The 19,308-nt window shown below is 44.3% G+C and overlaps 2 protein-coding genes across 4 annotated transcripts in view; both read right to left on the bottom strand.

Annotated features, from left to right (window-relative positions):
• LOC122930744 (NACHT, LRR and PYD domains-containing protein 12-like) overlaps positions 1-19,308 on the bottom strand; it is a 170,488-nt gene that overhangs the window by 135,500 nt on the left and 15,680 nt on the right. The window contains exon 3 of one of the 3 annotated variants that reach the window (XM_044284318.1): positions 18,993-19,237. The exons of the other annotated variants lie outside the window; for them this stretch is intronic. The gene's annotated coding sequence lies outside the window, so the exon portion shown is untranslated. The remainder of the gene's footprint in view (positions 1-18,992; positions 19,238-19,308) is intronic. 3 annotated transcript variants of the gene reach the window in all.
• Positions 4,009-19,308, bottom strand: part of LOC122930746 — a 286,203-nt gene continuing 270,903 nt past the window's right edge. The window contains exon 8 of the mRNA XM_044284322.1: positions 4,009-4,014. Coding sequence (XP_044140257.1) covers positions 4,009-4,014 — 6 coding nt within the window. The remainder of the gene's footprint in view (positions 4,015-19,308) is intronic.

Here is a 19,308-nt window from a genome sequence, read left to right as displayed (position 1 = left end):
CCTTGATTTTGTTTCCTTTGTGAAATAGAAATAAAGAATTTATAAAAAAAAAAATAAAGAGAAAAAAAAAGCATCCCTGATTCTTGGTAGTGTGAATGGGGTGCAAGTATGCAATCTGCCTGCAATACTCGTTTTCTCTAAATCTCCGGTCGTAGTTGGTTTATTCTTTGTTAAGAAAAAGGATGGATCGCTTAGACCCTGTTTGAATTTCCGGGAATTGAACCGCATTACGGTCAGTGATCCGCATCCCCTTCCTTTGATCTCTGACCTTTTTGATCAAATTGTTGGAGCCAAGTTGTTCTCCAAGTTAGATTTAAGAGGGGCCTACAATCTGATCAGAATCAAGGAGGGGGATGAGTGGAAAACGGCCTTCAACACGCACAAGAGTCATTTCGAGAATCTGGTTATGCCTTTTGGGTTAACTAACGCACCAGCGGTGTTTCAGCAATTTGTCAATGACATTTTCAATCATTTTGTGGGAAGGTTTGTTGTAATTTACTTGGATGACATTCTAATTTACTCTCCTGATCTGAAGACCCATCAGGATCACGTGAGACAGGTTTTGTCGATCCTTCGGGAAAATAAATTATATGCTAAATTGGAGAAATGTGTGTTTTCTGTTCAGGAGCTTCCGTTTCTGGGTTATCTGCTTTCTGACTCTGGTTTTCGTATGGACCCCGAAATGGTTTGGGTGGTAATGGAATGGGACCGACCGGAGAATCAGAAAGCCCCTTGATGCGGTTTTTGGGGTTTACGAATTATTAGACAAAATTTATCTCGAACTACTCTACCATTGTAAAACCCCTGACCGATATGACTAAGAAAGGCGTCGACCTCTCTGTCTGGTCGGATGAGGCATTGCAGGCCTTTTTTGGCTATTAAGGTATGTTTTGCGTCTGCTCCCATTCTGATACAGCCCGATGTGTTTCAGCCATTCGTGGTGGAGGTGGATGTGGATGCATCAGAGGTGGGGGTTGGAGCAGTGTTGTCGCAGGGTTCATCTCTTGGCAAGTGGCGTCCGTGATGTAGGAGATACGGAATTGTTGGCCATCAAATTGGCCTTTGAGGAATGGCGTCACTGGTTGGAGGGGGCATCTCATCCCGTTACGGTATATACTGATCATAAGAACTTGGCTTACCTGCAATCTGCCAAGCATCTGAATCCTAGACAAGCTAGATGGTCACTGTTCTTTACTAGGTTCAACTTTGTGGTTACTTTTCGCCCGGGGATTAAAAACGTCAAGGCGGATGCATGGTCTCGTAGTTTTCCTGGGGGAGATGATTCATAGGATCCTGCTCCGAATTTGGCTGATGGGGTGGTTGTCTCCGCTCTGTACCCAGAGTTGGAGATGGAGGTGTTGGGAGCCCAGGAGGAGGCTCCGGATTCTTGTCCCCCAGGTAAGCTGTTTCTGCTGGATTCCGATACAAGGTATTCAAGGAACATCACAATACTGTTCTTGCGGGACATCCTGGTGGCAAGTCCACCTTTGATCTGATTTGCCGGAGGTTCTGGTGGCCCGGGTTACATAAGAGTGTTGAGGATTACGTAGCAGTTTGTGAGACCTGTGCACGGTCAAAGGTTGCTCACACTCGATCTTCTGGTTCACTTCTTCCTTTGTCTATTCCATCTCGTCCTTGGACGCACTTGTCTACGGACTTTATTACTGATCTGTAGAGTTCCTCCGGGGAAACTGTGATTTTGGTGGTTGTTGACAGTTTCAGTAAAATGGCTCAATTTGTATCGTTAGCTAGTCTACCCAATGCTAAGACTCTTGCTCAGGTTTTTGTGGATAGCGTCGTGAAATTACATGGCATTCCCTCGGATGTGGTTTCTGAAAGGGGCACGCAGTATGTTTCCAGGTTTTGGAGGGCGATCAAAACCTGGAGACCTACTTGAGGTGCTTTGTGGCTGAAAACCAGGAGGACTGGTCCTCATTGTTATCCCTAGCAGAATTTGCTTTGAATAACCGTAGGCAGGAGTCCGAGGGTAAGTCGCCATTTTCTGGAGCATACGATTTTCATCCTCAGTTTGGTACCTTTTCTGGGACTAGTTCCTCTGGGATGCCAGAGGAGGAGAGATTTTCTTCTGACTTGTCTTCTATCTGGCGGAAGATTCAAGTGAATTTGGAGAGGATGGGTAAGAGGTATAAGCGAATGGCTGACAAGAGACGTATGACTGGTGTGGTTATCTACTAAAAATATTAAACTGAGAGTACCATCTTGGAAACTGGGTCCAAGATTTATTGGACATTACAAAATATCCGCAGTGGTCAATCCAGTAGCGTTTCGTCTGGATCTTCAGCAGATCTGGAGGATCCATGATTAGAGTTGAGCGAACCCGAACTGTAAAGTTCGGGTTTGTACCAAACTTTAGGTTTTTCGGCACCCAGACCCGAATCCGAACATTTACGTAAAAGTTCGGTTTCAAGTTCGGTGTTCGGCGCTTTCTTGGCGCTTTTTGAAAGGCTGCACAGCAGCCAATCAACAAGCGTCATACTACTTGCCCCAAAAGGCCATCACAGCCATGCCTACTATTGGCATGGCTGTGATTGGCCAACTGCAGCATGTGACCCAGCCTCTATTTAAGCTGGAGTCACGTAGCGCCGACCGTCACTCTGCTCGGATTAGTGTAGGTCGAGGCTGCAGCTGCTGTGAGGGAGAGATCAGGGAGAAATCTTATCAAGAACTGCTTTTTTTACTCAGCGATCTACAGCAAATGTGTTTTGTGGGTGCAGTGCACAATTTTTTTAAGCCTGCCCTGAGCCATCTACTACTGAAAACGAACTTTTTTTTTACTTCAGTTTGTCAATATCAGTACATAACCGGCAGCCATTTTATGCAACGATAGTGCACCAGCACAGGATATCTGCAAGTCCTGAAATATAGCTTTTTGCTTACTGGGGTTAAAAAAATACTTTTTTTCATATAGTGCACATCTAGGATTAGACGTGCATAAAGTGAGTGTCACATTTAGGCCAGAAATACGGCTTTGTGCTTACTGGGGTGAAAAAACCCTCTAATATACTGCACATCTGGGATTAGACATGCATAAGTGGCTGTCACATTTAGGCCAGAAATACGGCTTTGTGCTTACTGGGGTGAAAAAACCCTCTAATATAGTGCACATCTGGGATTAGAGGTGCATAAGTGACTGTCACATTTAGGCCAGAAATACGGCTTTTTGGTTACTGGGGTGAAAAAACCCTCTAATATAGTGCACATCTGGGATTAGACGTGCATAAGTGACTGTTCCATTTAGGCCAGAAATATGGATTTTTGGTTACTGGGGTGAAAAAAAACCTCTGATATACTGCACATCTGGAATTAGACAAGCATAAGTGACTGTCACATTTAGGACAGAAATACAGCTTTTTGGTTACTGGGGTGAAAAAACCCTCTGATATACTGTACATCTGGGATTAGACGTGCATAAGTTACTGAGAAATTTAGGCCACAAATACCGCTGTCATATAGAGTTAAAAAAATAAAAAATTAGTGCAATACCCTACATCAGGGTTTTTATTGGCGGTTAATTATTTTTAACAGACTTAACCACTTTTTACTTTGCTTTGTGAGCGCTAACTATGAGGCAAACATCTAATAAGGGACGCGGTCGTGGTGGTGGTGTTGGTGGAGCCTCTGGTGCAGGGAGAGGACATGGCCGTTCTGCCACAGCTACACGTCCTACTGAAACTACTACCTCAGGTCCCAGTAGCTGCCAGAATCTACAACGATATTTGGTCGGGCCTAATGCTGTTCTAAAGATGGTAAGGCCTGAGCAAGTACAGGCGCTAGTCAAATGGGTGGCCGACAGTGGATCCAGCACGTTCACATTATCTCCCACCCAGTCTTCTGCAGAAAGTGCACAGGTGGCGCCTGAAATCCATGCTATTCAGTCTGTCACATCACCCCCATGCATACCAGGGAAACTGTCTGAGCCTCAAGTCATGCAGCAGTCTCTTATGCTGTTTGAAGACTCTGCTGGCAGAGTTTCCCAAGGGCATCAACCTAGCCCTTCCCCAGGGGTGGAAGACATAGAATGCACTGATGCACAACCACTTATGTTTCCTGATGAGGACATGGGAATACCACCTCAGCACGTCTCTGATGATGATGAAACACAGATGCCAACTGCTGCGTCTTTCTGCAGTGTGCAGACTGAACAGGAGGTCAGGGAGGAAGACTGGGTGGAAGACGATGCAGGGGACGATGAGGTCCTAGACCCCACATGGAATGAAGGTCGTGCCACTGACTTTCAGGGTTCGTAGGAAGAGGCAGTGGTGAGACCGAGCCAACAGCATAGCAAAAGCGGGAGCAGGGTGCAAAAGCAGAGCAGCCGTCGCCAAAACAGTTTGCCTGCTACTGGCCACCGTCACCAGGGACCAAGCACACCAAAGGCAGCTTCAAGGAGTTCCCTGGTATGGCACTTCTTCACACAATGTGCTGACGACAAGACCCGAGTGGTTTGCACGCTGTGCCATCAGAGCCTGAAGCGAGGCATTAACGTTCTGAACCTTAGCACAACCTGCATGACCAGGCACCTGCATGACCAGGCATCTACATGAGAGACACGGGCTGCAGTGGAGTAAGCACCTTCAAAACCAAGAAAGGGCTCAGTCCCCTCCTGCTGCTGCCACCAACAACACCACCTCCGTCGCCAAGCATCTCCACCATGTCACACGGAAGCGTTCAGCTCTCCATCTCACAAAGCTTGGAGTGAAAGCGTAAATTCCCACTTAACCACCCTCGATCTCTGGCCCTGAATGCCAGCATTTCTAAACTACTGGCCTTTGAAATGCTGTCATTCAGGCTGGTGAAGACGGACAGCTTCAAACAGCTCATGTCGCTTGCTGTCCCACAGTACCTCGTTCCTAGCCGCCACTACTTATCCAGGAGAGAAGCGCGCCCTCCCTGCACAACCAAGTATCGGATAAAATAAAGTGTGCACTGCGCAACGCCATCTGTGGCAAGGTCCACCTAACCACAGATACGTGGACCAGTAAGCACGGCCAGGGACGCTATATCTCCCTAACTGCACACTGGGTAAATGTACTGGCAGCTGGGCCCCAGGCGGAGAGCTCTTTGGCGCACGTCCTTCTGCCGCCAAGGATCGCAGGGCATCATTATTTGTCTCCTGTTGCCTCCTCTTCCTACTCGGCTTCCTCCTCCTCTTCTACCACCTCCTCATCCGGTCAGCGGCAGACCTTCACCACCAACTTCAGCACAGCCAGGGGTAAACATCAGCAGGCCATTCTGAAACTCACATGTTTGGGGGACAGGCCCCACACCGCACAGGAGTTGTGGCAGGGTATAGAACAACAGACAGACGAGTGGTTGCTGCCAGTGCACTGGTGCTTGGCTGGGGGGATACGGAGGACGCAGACGATACACCTCCCACAGAGGACAGCTTGTCCTTACCTCTGGGCAGCCTGGCACACATGAGTGACTACATGCTGCAGTGCCTGCGCAACGACAGAAGAGTTGCCCACATTTTAACGTGTGCTGACTACTGGGTGGCCACCCTGCTGGATCCCCATTACAAAGACAATGTGCCGTCCTTGATTTCCTCACTGGAGTCTGATCGGAAAATGCGCGACTACAGGCGCACGCTGATAGACGCGCTTCTAAGAGCATTCCCGACTGATGCCGGGGGACAAGTGGAAGCACAAGGCGAAGGCAGGGGAGGAGGAAGAGGTCGCCAACGCAGCTGTGTCAGTGCCAGCACCTCAGAAGGCAGGGTTAGCATGGCTGACATATGGAAAAGCTTTGTCACCTCGCCGCAACAACCGGCCCCAACTGCTGATATGGAGCGTGTTAGCAAGAGGCAGCATTTGAACAACATGGTGGAACAGTACCTGTACACACGACTACACGTACTGACTGATGGTTCTGCCCCATTTAACTTCTGGGTCTCCAAATTGTCCACATGGCCAGAGCTTGCCCTGTATGCCTTGGAGGTGCTGGCCTGCCGTGCAGCCAGTGTACTCTCTGAACATGTATTTAGCACAGCAGGAGGCGTCATTACAGACAGACGCAGCCGCCTGTCCACAGTCAACGTGGACAAGCTCACGTTCATTAAAATGAACCAGGCTTGGATCCCTCAGGACTTGTTTGTACCTTGTGCAGAATAGACAGTTCTAACAGCCTCAACCATCCATCCTTGTACTCAATTGCACTTATTCCTTATTTTTCTTTTTATATGTCCCAATATTTTGGGGGATACCCCTATGTAAAAATGCAAAGTAACACACATCTGTGTTGGCTATCTATTCCTCTTTCGCCGCCGCTTCCACCTAGACCACCACGTGAGCTTACACGGCCACATCCACCCATTCACTGCCTCCTCAACCTCTTCCTCCTACATCATTCCTAATTTTTATTTTTTTAAGGTCTTTTATGTTTTTTTAATTCATTTCCCTATCCACATTTGTTTGCAGAGCATTTGCCATGCTCTTAAGCACATTTGCCTTTTGCAGCCCTCTAGCTCTTTCCATGACATTTTTACAGCTATTTTAGTGCTCAAAAGTTCAGGTCCCCAACCCGAATTTTTTTTTCAAGTTTGGCCGAACCTGCCAAACCCGAATATCCAGGTGTCCCCTCAATTCTATCCATGATGTGTTCCTCAGGTCTTTACTGAAGAAATTTGTGAAACCGGTGGAACTATCGCCATTGCCTCCTCCCCCTGTTCTGGTTGATGGAAATGTAGAATTCAAGATCTCTAGGGTTCTCGACTCACGTGTTCTTCGGGGTTCCCTTCAGTACCTGGTACACTGGAAGGGATACGGCCCGAGGAGAGGATGTGGGTTCCGGCTGTGGATGTTAGTGCCAGCCGACTGGCGAGGGCTTTTCACAGGGCCCACCCGGATAAAGTTGGGCCTGGGTGTCCAGAGGTCACCCGTAGAAGGGGGGTACTGTCATGCCCTGCTCAGTTTATGTGCAGAGCTCTGCCAGGTTAGCAGCATGTGTTTAGTTTAGTTTTGGGTTTGGATTAGAGATTTATCTGCCTCCCTTCAGGTGCACTGGGTGGGGTCGTTTGTATGAATTTAAATTACGCCCCTTCCCAGTGTCCTGTGCGGGTTATAGCTTCTATCTTGCTCAGGGGAAGGAAGGAAGGATTTGGTGTTTCTGCTTCTGCTCAGTAACAAGATAAGTTGGTTTGTTTTCTTTTTGTTTTCTGTCTAGGCTGTTAGAGATGCCTGTCCCCTCCAGGTCCTGAGGAAGCAGGCTGTTTCTTTCCCCCTTTCACCATCTTAGGGATTTTAGGGAATCTTAAGCCTTAGGCAAGAGGGCACGTTTACTCCCACCTTTAGGGTCTGAACGTGGGCACAGAAGTCTAGGAGAGCTGGTAGGGATTAGTCAGGAGGTGACCTTTATTCACAGCTTCTGGCCTAGACACTCGTTTTGTGTTTTTCTGTTTGTTTATTGTATCTTGTATCCTGTCCAACATGACACTGTATAGTCACAGTATATAACCGCAGCTTGTCCTGTGTCTGGTCAGGTATATGACTGGCTGTATAGTTACAGTGTATAACTGCAGCTTGTCCTATGTGTGGACTGTATCTGGTCAGTTATAAAACCGGCTGTATAGTTACAGGACATAACCGCAGCTTGTCCTCTGTGTGATTGGTATGTGGTCAGGTACATAACTGTATAGTTACAGTATATAACCGCAGCTTGTCCTGTGTGTGGATGGTATGTGGTCAGGTATATAACCTGCTGTATAGAGTCAGTATATAACCGCAGCTTGTCCTATGTGTGGACTGTATGTGGTCAGGTATATGACTGGTTGTATAGTTACAGTATATAACCACAGCTTGTCCTATGTGTGGATGGTATGTGGTTAGGTATATGACCGGCTGTATAGTTACAGTATATACCCGCAGCTTGTCCTGTGTGTGGTCACGTATATGACTGGCTGTATAGTTACAGTATATAACTGCATCTGTGTAGCTGTCCAGCTAAGACCTGTCCTAGGTTGCTAGTATAGTTTATATGTGTATTGAGCTAGACCTACTAATATCCTTAATACAGTTCCTATGTTTATGTGTTAAAGACAAAAGCAGAGTTATTTACTGTGACATCATGTTTTGGATGTCAAATAACTGTTATATTTTGTGTTAACAGAATCAGAAAAAGATAATATGGTTTTAAGATTCATTTAAGATTGTAATGTAAGATAAGCTCAGTGACAGCAGAAACAACAGAAAGCATAGTGTTAATCTGTTGTTGCTGGGCAGAAGTCTAGACCAATCAAAGCCAGCTTCTCACACAGCAAGAGTTTTCACCAATCACAGCCAGCCTTACACAAAGCCTGTCTGGGAATTCCCCCAGCTCCTGCTGCTAGAATCATTATTCACCAGAGACAGGAGTCTAGTTTCATGGGAACAAGAGGCCAAAATAGGTATTTAGAACAGTTATATAATGTTCATATTGTTAGTATTGTGTTTAGCACTATATACTGAACCAGTTATATATGTGTTTACTTACAGTTCCATCAAATTCAAATTGCTGAATTCAATTGCAACCATACAATTGCAAACTACAAATAGCATACAAATAGTAATCCATACAAATTGCATACAGATCAGTAGAACTATTGGTCAAATCTTAGATATACCTCTCAGAGAGATCATAAAGTGCTTAAATAACTTAAAGTGACAGTACAGATACTGAAGAGAGAAATAAATCCACCATTTATGTTGAATGACAAGATTGAGGTTAACTATTACTCGATAAAAAATAAACATACTGCTATAGAACTCTGTTAACTGCCTGAAAGATACGTTAAAAGCATCTTTATTGATTCAATTATTAAAATTCGGTTCTCAACCAACTCTGGTAATCAGGCTAGTGGTGTGAAAAGGAGCATAGGGTATATATATATATATATATATATATATATCTCCATAAAAAGCCAGGCAGCACTCCCTTGAAAATTGATAAGTGGGTGCCTGCGGTAATCCCACGATTCAGGATGATAAACAAGTAATAGAACTCTGCAGCACTCCTTAAACAGTGAGAAAAATGTGCTATTTATTCACACATCTCATATAGCAATGTTTCGGTTCTCTCTCAGAACCTTTCTCAAGCCAAGTGAACTATAAAGTGCAATAGTGCAAGTATATATACATCTTGTAATTAATTCCAATTAATTAATCATCCTATAAATAATGTGCACTCCCTCTTTAACAATGTTACAATTCCTCAATTTCCAAATTGTATCTCAATATACACAGAAGTGAATGGTGTTCAATACATATTCAATCACAATCTATATATCATACCTGTGATACTAAATATAAAATTCATATAGTCATAGTGCTAATCTGATAAAGTGCATGGTGCATTAAAAACATATATATTAAAAAATATACCTTGTTGGGGCAATAGAACTGTATTTAGTATGGCAAATAAGGAAGATAAATGTTCGTATTGGCTCGCGGTACTCCACGCTATGTTCAGCAATCAGCGCGTCTCCCGATCTCCACTGCGCATGTGTCAACCCCCATCCCTCCTACCAGGCGGTAAATATCTGTTACACGTCACTCGGGACGAAGACCCAACGATCGCGGCGTCAGGTATCAGTGTAGTGTCAGCCCGTCCAGTGCACATGAACGTGCCCTCGGACCAACCACCACGCCGCATACCCGTACGTCATCGAACGTCATCATCCCGCACTCCCGATCTCCACCATTTTGTTTGAGGGCAATTCTTTGGGCAAATATATATACATGAAAAATCTTCCTTATTCCACACTCTTATATCCAGCTATTTTATCCCACAACATTAACAGCTTCCATGTTTTCCATCATATCACAGATAATCCTGTTATAACATAATTAACAGAGTTATAGTTATATGTAACATACAATAAGTTCACCTAGTACAGCAATACAGATAAACACGACCACAAGCAGTGAATGACAGGGCGCTAACCTACCATACCCCCAGTTACCCTAAATTCAACATTTAAGCCTTCGGGCCTCAATGTATCAAGACGAAAAATCCATCTTAACTAATTTTTCTTTAATATCGTTAGTCTGTCACCACCCCTTTCCAACGGTTTAACATGATCTACAATCATGAATTTTAATTCATTTTCCTTATGATTTTTTTTTTCACAAAATGCTTTGACACCGATAGGTCTTTTCTTTTATTCCTAATGAATTGTCTATGGTTATTTAATCTGGTTTTCGTGTCACAGGTAGTTTCCCCTACGTAGAGTATTTTACATGGACACCACAGTACTTATATTATCCACGATGAATCACATGTGAGATAATACTTGATGTCAAAGGTTTCTCCTGTATCGGGATGTGTAAATACAGATCCCTTACTCATAAGTTTACAGTTCACACATCCCAAGCACGGGAAACTCCCTGTACGCTTCATTTTGAAAAAAGTTTGTCTTGCCTGGCCCTTTTCTGGCCCCCTTGATTGCACTATTCTATCTCGAATATCCCCTGCTCTTTTGTATGCCATCATGGAGGAGTCTCTAAAGGCCGCTATTGTAGGATAGCTGCTCCTGAGTATCCCCCAATGTTGTCTCACTATTCGTTCAATTCTAGGACTCAACTCATTATAGGATGACACAAAAGGTAACCTATCCATTTTTTGTTTCTGTTTTGTTGTTAACAATTCCTCTCTTGGTATGTTTCTTGCTCTATCTGCATGTCTATGCACCAAACTCCTTGGATAGCCTTTGTTTACAAAGGACTGCGCCATATTTTGCAGAGCCTGGTTAGTATGATCCTCCTTATCCACTATCCTTTTCACTCTCGACATTTGGCTGTACGGTAAAGAATTTACCATTCTTCTAGGATGTCCACTGGTAAAGTGTAACAGTGTGTTCTTATCAGTTTGTTTAATATTCAAGTCTGTGTGTATTTGCTCTTCCTCTATATATACCTGAGTATCTAAAAACTGCACCCTTTCCTTTGATGCCATTAATGTAAATTGGATCTCCTTTATCAATGGAGTTCAAAAATACATGAAAAGCCATCAATGCATCCATGGTACCCGTCCAGATGGGGAAAATGTCATCTTTGTATCTCCACCATGTCAAAACATAATTGAAGTGGGGAGATACATAGACAAGACGTTCCTCAAATGACCGCACAAATATGTTTGCATAGGGGGGCGCAGCGTTGGATCCCATCGCTGCGCCCACCAACTGCAAGTAGAACTGTCCTTGAAACATAAAATAATTGTTCCTAAGTGACGATTCTAATAAAGTCAATATGAATTGGCGGGTTGGAACAGGATACTCAGAATCTTGTAGCATATCTTCCACTGCCAATAAGCCCTTCGCATGATTGATAGAAGTGTATAATAATACAATGTCAAAAGATGCTAAAATCACCCCTTTTGGGATCTGTACTTTCCTTAGTTTATTAATAAAGTCTCCAGTATCCCTGATGTAGGAATTTGCACCAGTGGCATATTCTCTCAATATTTTATCCAAAAAGATGTTAATATTGGAAAAAATTGAGTTTCTGCCTGATATTATAGGCCGTCCAGGCGGGTCTATCAACCTCTTGTGTATCTTAGGTAATGTATACATCGTTGGAGTGACTGGAGACTTCACTATCAAAAATTCTTTCAGTTGTCTATCTATAATACCTTTTTCTTCCGCTATCATTAATAGACTTTCAATTTTTCTAGCAATATCAAACTTAGGGTCTTTTCCTAGTTGTCCATAAGTACCCGGTTCTCTTAGTTGTCTATAGATCTCTTTTACATATTGAGAGATCTATAGATACGAAAGAGGTTGATAGACCCGCCTGTACAGCCTATAATATCAGGCAGAAACTAAATTTTTTCCAATATTAACATCTTTTTGGATAAAATATTGAGAGAATATGCCACTGGTGCAAAGTCCTACATATGCGATACTGGAGACTTCATTAATAAACTAAGGAAAGTACAGATCCCAAAAGGGGCGATTTTAGCATCTTTTGACATTGTATTATTATACACTTCTATCAATCATGCGAAGGGCTTATTGGCAGTGGAAGATATGCTACAAGATTCTGAGTATCCTGTTCCAACCCGCCAATTCATATTGACTTTATTAGAATTGTCACTTAGGAACAATTATTTTATGTTTCAAGGACAGTTCTACTTGCAGTTGGTGGGCGCGGCGATGGGCTCCAACGCTGTGCCCCCCTATGCAAACATATTTGTGCGGTCATTTGAGGAACGTCTTGTCTATGTATCTCCCCACTTCAATCATGTTTTGACGTGGTGGAGATACATAGACGACATTTTCCTCATCTGGACGGGTACCATGGATGCATTGATGGCTTTTCATGTATTTTTGAACTCCATTGATAAGAAGATCCAAGTTACATTAACGGCGTCAAAGGAAAGGGTGCAGTTTTTAGATACTCAGGTATATATAGAGGAAGAGCAAATACACACAGACTTAAATATTAAACAAACTGATAAGAACACACTGTTACATTTTACCAGTGGACATCATAGGAGTCAGCATACACCGGCCATCATATAAAGTGCCTCTGATTAACCCCAAATAAAGTTCAGCTGCTCTAGTTGGTCTTTCCTGAAATGTTCTTAGTCGCATCCCACAGCAGAAGCCATGGTCCACAGAGAGCTTCCAAAGCATCAGAGGGATCTCATTGTTAAAAGGTATCAGTCAGGAGAAGGGGACAAAAGAATGTCCAAGCCATTAGATACACCATGGAACACAGTGAAGACCGTCATCATCAAGTGGAGAAAATATGGCACAACAGTGACATTACCAAGAACTGGACGTCCCTCCAAAATTGATTAAAAGACGAGAAGAAAACTGGTCTGGGAGGCGACCAAGAGGCCTACAGACACATTAAAGGAGCTGCAGGAATATCTGGCAAGTCCTGGCTGTGTGGTCCATGTGACAACAATCTCCCGTATTCTTCATATGTCTGGGCTATGGGGTAGAGTGGCAAGACAAAAGCCCTTTCTTACCAAGAAAAACATCCAACCCAGGCTACATTTTGCAAAAACACATCTGAAGTCTCCCAAAAGCATGTGGGAAAAGGTGTTATGGTCTGATGAAACCAAGGTTGAACTATTTGGCCATAATTCCAAAAGATATGCTTGACGCAAAAACAACACTGCACATCACCAAAAGAACCCCATCCCCACAATGAAGCATGGTGGTGGCATCATCATGCCAAGGGGCTGTTCTTCTTCAGCTGGAACTGGGGCCTTAGTTAAGCTAGAGGGAATTATGAACAGTTCAATATTGGCACCAAACCTTCAGGCTTCTGCTAGAAAGCTGAACATGAAGAGGAACTTCATCTTTCAGCATGACAATGACCCAAAGCATCCATCCAAATCAACAAAGGAATGGCTTCACCAGAAGAAGATTAAAGGGTTCCTGTCACCGGGATTTTGTGTATAGAGCTGAGGACATGGGTTGCTAGATGGCCGCTAGCACATCTGCAATACCCAGTCCGCATAGCTCTGTGTGCTTTTATTGTGTGAAAAAACCTATTTAATACATATGCAAATTAACCTGAGATGAGTCCTGTCCCTGACTCATCTCACGTACAGGACACATCTCATTTTTTTTTTTACACAATAAAAGCACACAGAGCTATCTATGGGGACTGGGTATTGCGGATGTGCTAGCGGCCATCTAGCAACCCATGTCCTCAGCTCTATACACAAAATCCCGGTTGTGACGAGGGTACCCCAAGTAGAGCCCCCTTTTTAAACACACACACACTCACAGGCCTAGAGGCCCCCTTTATTTTGCTTTAAAAGAGAAATATACCCTTGCTTGGAGCTGTGTCCTAGTAATTAAAAATTTCACTTCCCTGTCATAAAGGTAAGGATGGGAGCTTCAAAAGCACCCTTGCCGAGGCTCATAGTAAAATACTGGAGCCTGGGATAACATTAGCCAGACATTACGACTACAGTTAACGCAGGGAACCAGAGAGAGCTGGGAAAGCGACCTATTGAACCTTTGAGGGACTGAAACATAGTGATTTTTCATATCTCTGGTCGTAGGTATATTCTGCACTGGCTAACGCCGTATTCAACCTCTGTGGACCAGTGCGAACACGGAGATGTCAAACAGTATGTGTTGTGCCCTTGGAAGTCTGAAAAGCCAGCTTTTAGCCGTCCTGGAGAATCACAAGCCCCTGCAGAGTCAAGTTTGGTCTTGTTAGACTCGGAAAATCATACGGGTCATTAATACCTAAATGTCATAGCTGTATTTAGTGGTTCCACAGAACTGTGGGCTCAGCCAGAATAAGGACATTCTGGGCTGACCTTAGCTGGGTCATAAACCTTTCTGACACCTTCTCGATCCTGCCCACACGTTCATTGGCAGAACTGCTGACACCTCCTGTTTTAGAACTGTTATAAGATGCTGTCAGGGCATTGTATGGCAACCCTGCCTTGTCTTAACACCTGGATTTGTATCGCATTCTGAATGTCAGTTCTCAGGGTCCACTGATATTATACTAATCGTATTGCACAACGGCTTCAAGGACTGAAACAGAGGAACTTAAGTATACCTTTCATCCATTATCCCTTAATTACTATTGCCTTGAATTATTATTATCTACAGGGTGGGCCATTTATATGGATACACCTTAATAAAATGGGAATAGTTGGTGATATTAACTTCCTGTTTGTGGCACATTAGTATATGTGAGGGGGGAAACTTTTCAAGATGGGTGGTGACCATGGCGGCCATTTTGAAGTTGGCCATTTTGAATTCAACTTTTGTTTTTTCAATAGGAAGAGGGTCATGTGACACATCAAACTTATTGAGAATTTTACAAGAAAAACAATGGTGTACTTGGTTTTAACGTAACTTTATTCTTTCATGAGTCATTTACAAGTTTCTCTTTGTTTCCAGCCATTGACATGTCGCCAAGGTTAACACGTGAGGAGCTGATAGAAATTGTGTTGATGTCTGGTGAACGCAGTAACCGGGTCATTGCAGCAGATTTCAATGCAAGACACCCTACGAGACCACCCATCTCCCATGCCACAGTTAGCAAACTGCTTGCTAAGTTTCGTGAAACTGGTTCAGTGTTGGATTTGGCAAAATGTGGACGCATGAAATGTGTCTCTAATGAAGACACATCAGTGGCTGTCCTAGCTTCATTCAGCAAGAGCCCACAGCGTAGCACTCGCCGCATGTCACTGGAGAGGGGCATTAGTCGAACATCCTTTCGGCGGATATTAGCTACTCACAAATGGCCCCCTTACAAACTCCAGCTACTGCAGCATCTCAACGAGGATGACCCAGATCGGCGCACTGAATTTGCAGAATGGGCAAAACAAAAATTGGAACAGGACCTCAGTTTACGCAGAAGATTTTGTTCAGTGATGAGGCAAACTTTCATGTGAATGGTGAAGTTAACAAACGAAACCACCGCTATTGGTCTGACACTAACACACATTGGATAGATCCCTCCAAGACTGTTGGAACAAAAAAATTGATGGTATGGTGTGGTATATGGGATACAAAGATAGTGGGGCCATTCTTCATCAATAGAAACCTCAAGGCCACTGGATATGCGAAATTGCTACATGATGATGTGTTTCCCTCTTTATGCACTGAAGCTGGCACGTTCCCTGAGTTTTTCCAGCAAGATGGTGCACCACCACATTATGGGTGTCAGGTCCGAGCATTCCTAGATGAACAGTTTCCTGGAAAGTGGATTGGTCGTCGTGGGCCAGTTGAATGGCCCCCAAGGTCTCCCGATCTGACCCCCTTAGACTTTTATCTTTGGGGTCATCTGAAGGCAATTGTCTTTGCTGTGAAGATACAAGATGTGCAGCACCTGAAACTATGGATACTGGAAGCCTGTGCTAGCATTTTTCCTGCGGTGTTGCTATCAGTGTGTGAAGAGTGGGAGAAGAGGGTTGCATTGACAATCCAACACAATGGGCAGCACATTGAACACATTTTATAAGTGGTCAGAAACTTGTAAATAACTCATGAAAGAATAAAGTTACATTTAAGCCAAGCACACCATTGTTTTTCTTGTGAAATTCCCAATAAGTTTCATGTGTCACATGACCCTCTTCCTATTGAAAAAACAAAAGTTGGATTCAAAATGGCCGAATTCAAAATGGCCACCATGGTCACCACCCATCTTGAAAAGTTTCCCCCCTCACATATACTAATGCGCCACAAACAGGAAGTTAATATCACCAACCATTCCCATTTTATTAAGGTGTATCCATATAAATGGCCCACCCTGTAGAATAGTCATTTTTCTGTAAATGTATATATGCACTGTTTTTCCGTTTGACTTTTATTAAAAGATTGAAAAATCTTATTTGCTAAGTCTTCCGTGTTCTAAGCAAAGGAATTAACGAATCCTGTCTCTGAAAAGTAACGTTACCATTTTGTGTGAGAAAGGTCATTTTAATTGTTGCTTGGCTGAACGATTGCGAGCAGTCAGATCGACCCGCTGTGGGTGGAGAGATACCTCTAGTTGCAAGGACCAAATTTCCAGTTATGGATGAGAACTGTGACATTGAGGTTTTCTTGCTATCTTTTGAGAAAACATGTCATTACCATAAACTGCCTGAGTCGCAGTGGGCCAGGTACCCGACACCCAGGCTGAGGGGCAAAGCCCAGCAGGCCCATGCGGCATTACCACCTGAAAAGGACAATGATTATCAGGCCCTAAGGATGCTATTATTCATAAATCTCAGTTGACTCCAGCGATTTTTGCCACCCGTGTGACCCTCAGAGAGTTGATGGTCCTAGAGCAGTTCTATGAAATGTGCTGAAATGTGCCACAAATACCCAGACATCAAGAAGTATGTGGAGGAGCGTAAGCCAGCAACAGCTGCCGAGGCCGCATACTCAGCCAATGAATATCTTGCCAAGGTGACACCTGAACCACACGGCTATTCCTTCTCCCGTTTGAGAAGAGAGAAATATTCATCCCCAGCAAAGCAACACTTCCACCGACCAGTACCTGGAACTGCCGGAATCCAGCCAGTACCTACAGACGTGCGCCAGGACATCTTAGCAACCCCTGTCCTGAGAAGAAGAAGTCAGAGCCACCTGGCAAGCCTGCCAGCAACCCATCAGCCCAGCTGTTGGTGAGTGGGAGTGCTAAGAGCAACACAGATAACCTACAGGCTGTTACTGTGGGCATTCATAGAGTAGTGACAGAGAACACCCTAATTATAGAAATAAATTGTATAAAGTAATAGAAAAGTTAGTTAATAGAGATGTCCAATATCGTCCCTACGCATTTTGCCTGGTTGGTTCATCAGGGGACATATTTGACCATAGAGTACCCATCACCAATAGTAGTCACCTGAGTACTTCAAATAATACTATATACAAGTTAATTTATTTTTCTCTCTTTTATGATAGTGAGGAAATCACTGGAGCATGTGATAAAAATTAACTACCAGCTGCTGACTGGCTAATCAATTTAGAGAATTTATCAATCCGGCTTGCAGAGCAGGAGACATTGGTCATACAGATATAGTCTAGGCACTAATATTTGAAGTGACCTAGAATGACCCCAGTGTCTCGTGTTCTGGACTGAAGCCAAACTGGGGTATACCAATTATATATACAAGTATATGACCCGCAATTGAATAAAATAAAACTGTGCCTATTTCTTTCCCACCGGTCTCTGAATGAATATGCCTAGATTGATACCTATGGCATAACACAATGATAATTATTGGCCACTCATGGGATCATTTATATGGCTCAATGTGACCGTGGACTCAAATATATAGGTAAAACCAAAAGGATGTTCAAAAAGCGAATTCTTGAACACATTGGGGACATCCGCAATAAACGGGACAAACCTATATCAAGACATATATGGACCAACCATGCAGGGTCCACTAAAACGATTCATTTCTTTATGATTGAGGTACTAAAAACTGTGGGCAACCTGTGCACCATGGGCTTCCACGACACTGGCACAGAGGTCACACTAGTCCGGCCCGAACTAGTGGACGACAAAGATCTTATTCCAGGCAAAAGTCTCACAATCACTGGAGTTGGGGGGATGAGTCCCAATGTTCCCCTTGCTCGTGTCTTTCTTGATTGGGGAGCTGGAAGTGGAGTAAGAGAAGTTGGGGTCTCTGAAGAGATCCCTACCAATGTTTTGTTAGGCACTGACCTGGGATGATTGGTCTCGTGCTATGTGCCCCCTGAAGCACAGGACTCACCCATGCCAACATAACCCCTTAGACATACCGAGGTACTGTATGAGGATGGTTGTATAACACCAGATCACCTTGGGGATGGACAGAGGGAGGTGGGAAGTGGGGTGTGTGGGAGCAGTTCTCCTAAGACAGGAGATGTGGAAGGGATTGTAGGTGTACGTACATAGGTGACAGATGTATATTTATCCAATTCAAGTGATGGAAATGTTGGATGTGATAATATTGTTATACCTGTTTTGCCTGTCACTCACAGTGCTGCAGAGGACGCAGCGGATCAGTCCATCTGGGAAGAGCAGGTGGAAGTGTCCATGTCCACCTGTTCTGCCTCAGTGGACTCAGCCGCTTCAGAGCCTCAGCAGCTGTCATTGTTTGCCACAGGACAGCTGGCTGGGACTTTTAGTGCCGCCTTTGAGCAGGCCCTGCGGAATGACCCTATTTCGGAGCAGCTGAGAGGCTTAGCTGCCAGCATGCCTGCAGAGGGAGATAAATACAAGGTGTTGTGGGACAATGGGATACTGTATAAAGAGGACACTTCCCGCAGTGACAGTAGGGTGGGGCCACTAAAAAGACAGCTCATTGTACCTGTGCAGTTCAGGGACAATTACTGCAAGTGGCTTATGAGATCCCCTTAGCTGGTCACCTGGGAATAACAAAGACAAAATCCCGGGTGATGCAGAATTTTTTCTGGCCTGGCATCGGAACAGACATAGCAAATTACTGTAGGTCCTGTGACGCCTGCCAGCGAGTTGGCAAACCTGAAGATGGTCACAGAGCTCCGTTGAATCCCTTGCCTGTAATTGACAAACCTTTCTGGAGAGTGTCGGTGGACATTATTGGTCCATTGGCCATCCCCGGCAGTTCAGGCAAACGATTCATCTTGACCGTGGTGGATTACGCCACTCGCTATCCCAAAGCAGTGGCATTGTCTTCCATTAGGTCGGACAAAGTTGCCGATGCCCTGCTTGGGATCTTCACAAGAGTGGGGTTCCCAGCGGAGCTTCTCAGCGACCAAGGACCGTAGTTTATGTGTCACGGATGGCGTTACAGAAAACTAGAAGACACAAATGAAGATCCGACTGACTTGATCCAAAACTAAGGAACAAAAGGGTAAGCCCTGTAACA

Source organism: Bufo gargarizans, chromosome 3 (genome assembly GCF_014858855.1).
Source record: "Bufo gargarizans isolate SCDJY-AF-19 chromosome 3, ASM1485885v1, whole genome shotgun sequence".
Taxonomy (NCBI): domain Eukaryota; kingdom Metazoa; phylum Chordata; class Amphibia; order Anura; family Bufonidae; genus Bufo; species Bufo gargarizans.
The sequence above is the reverse complement of the archived record's forward strand: the minus strand, read 5'-3'. Positions and strand labels throughout refer to the sequence as shown.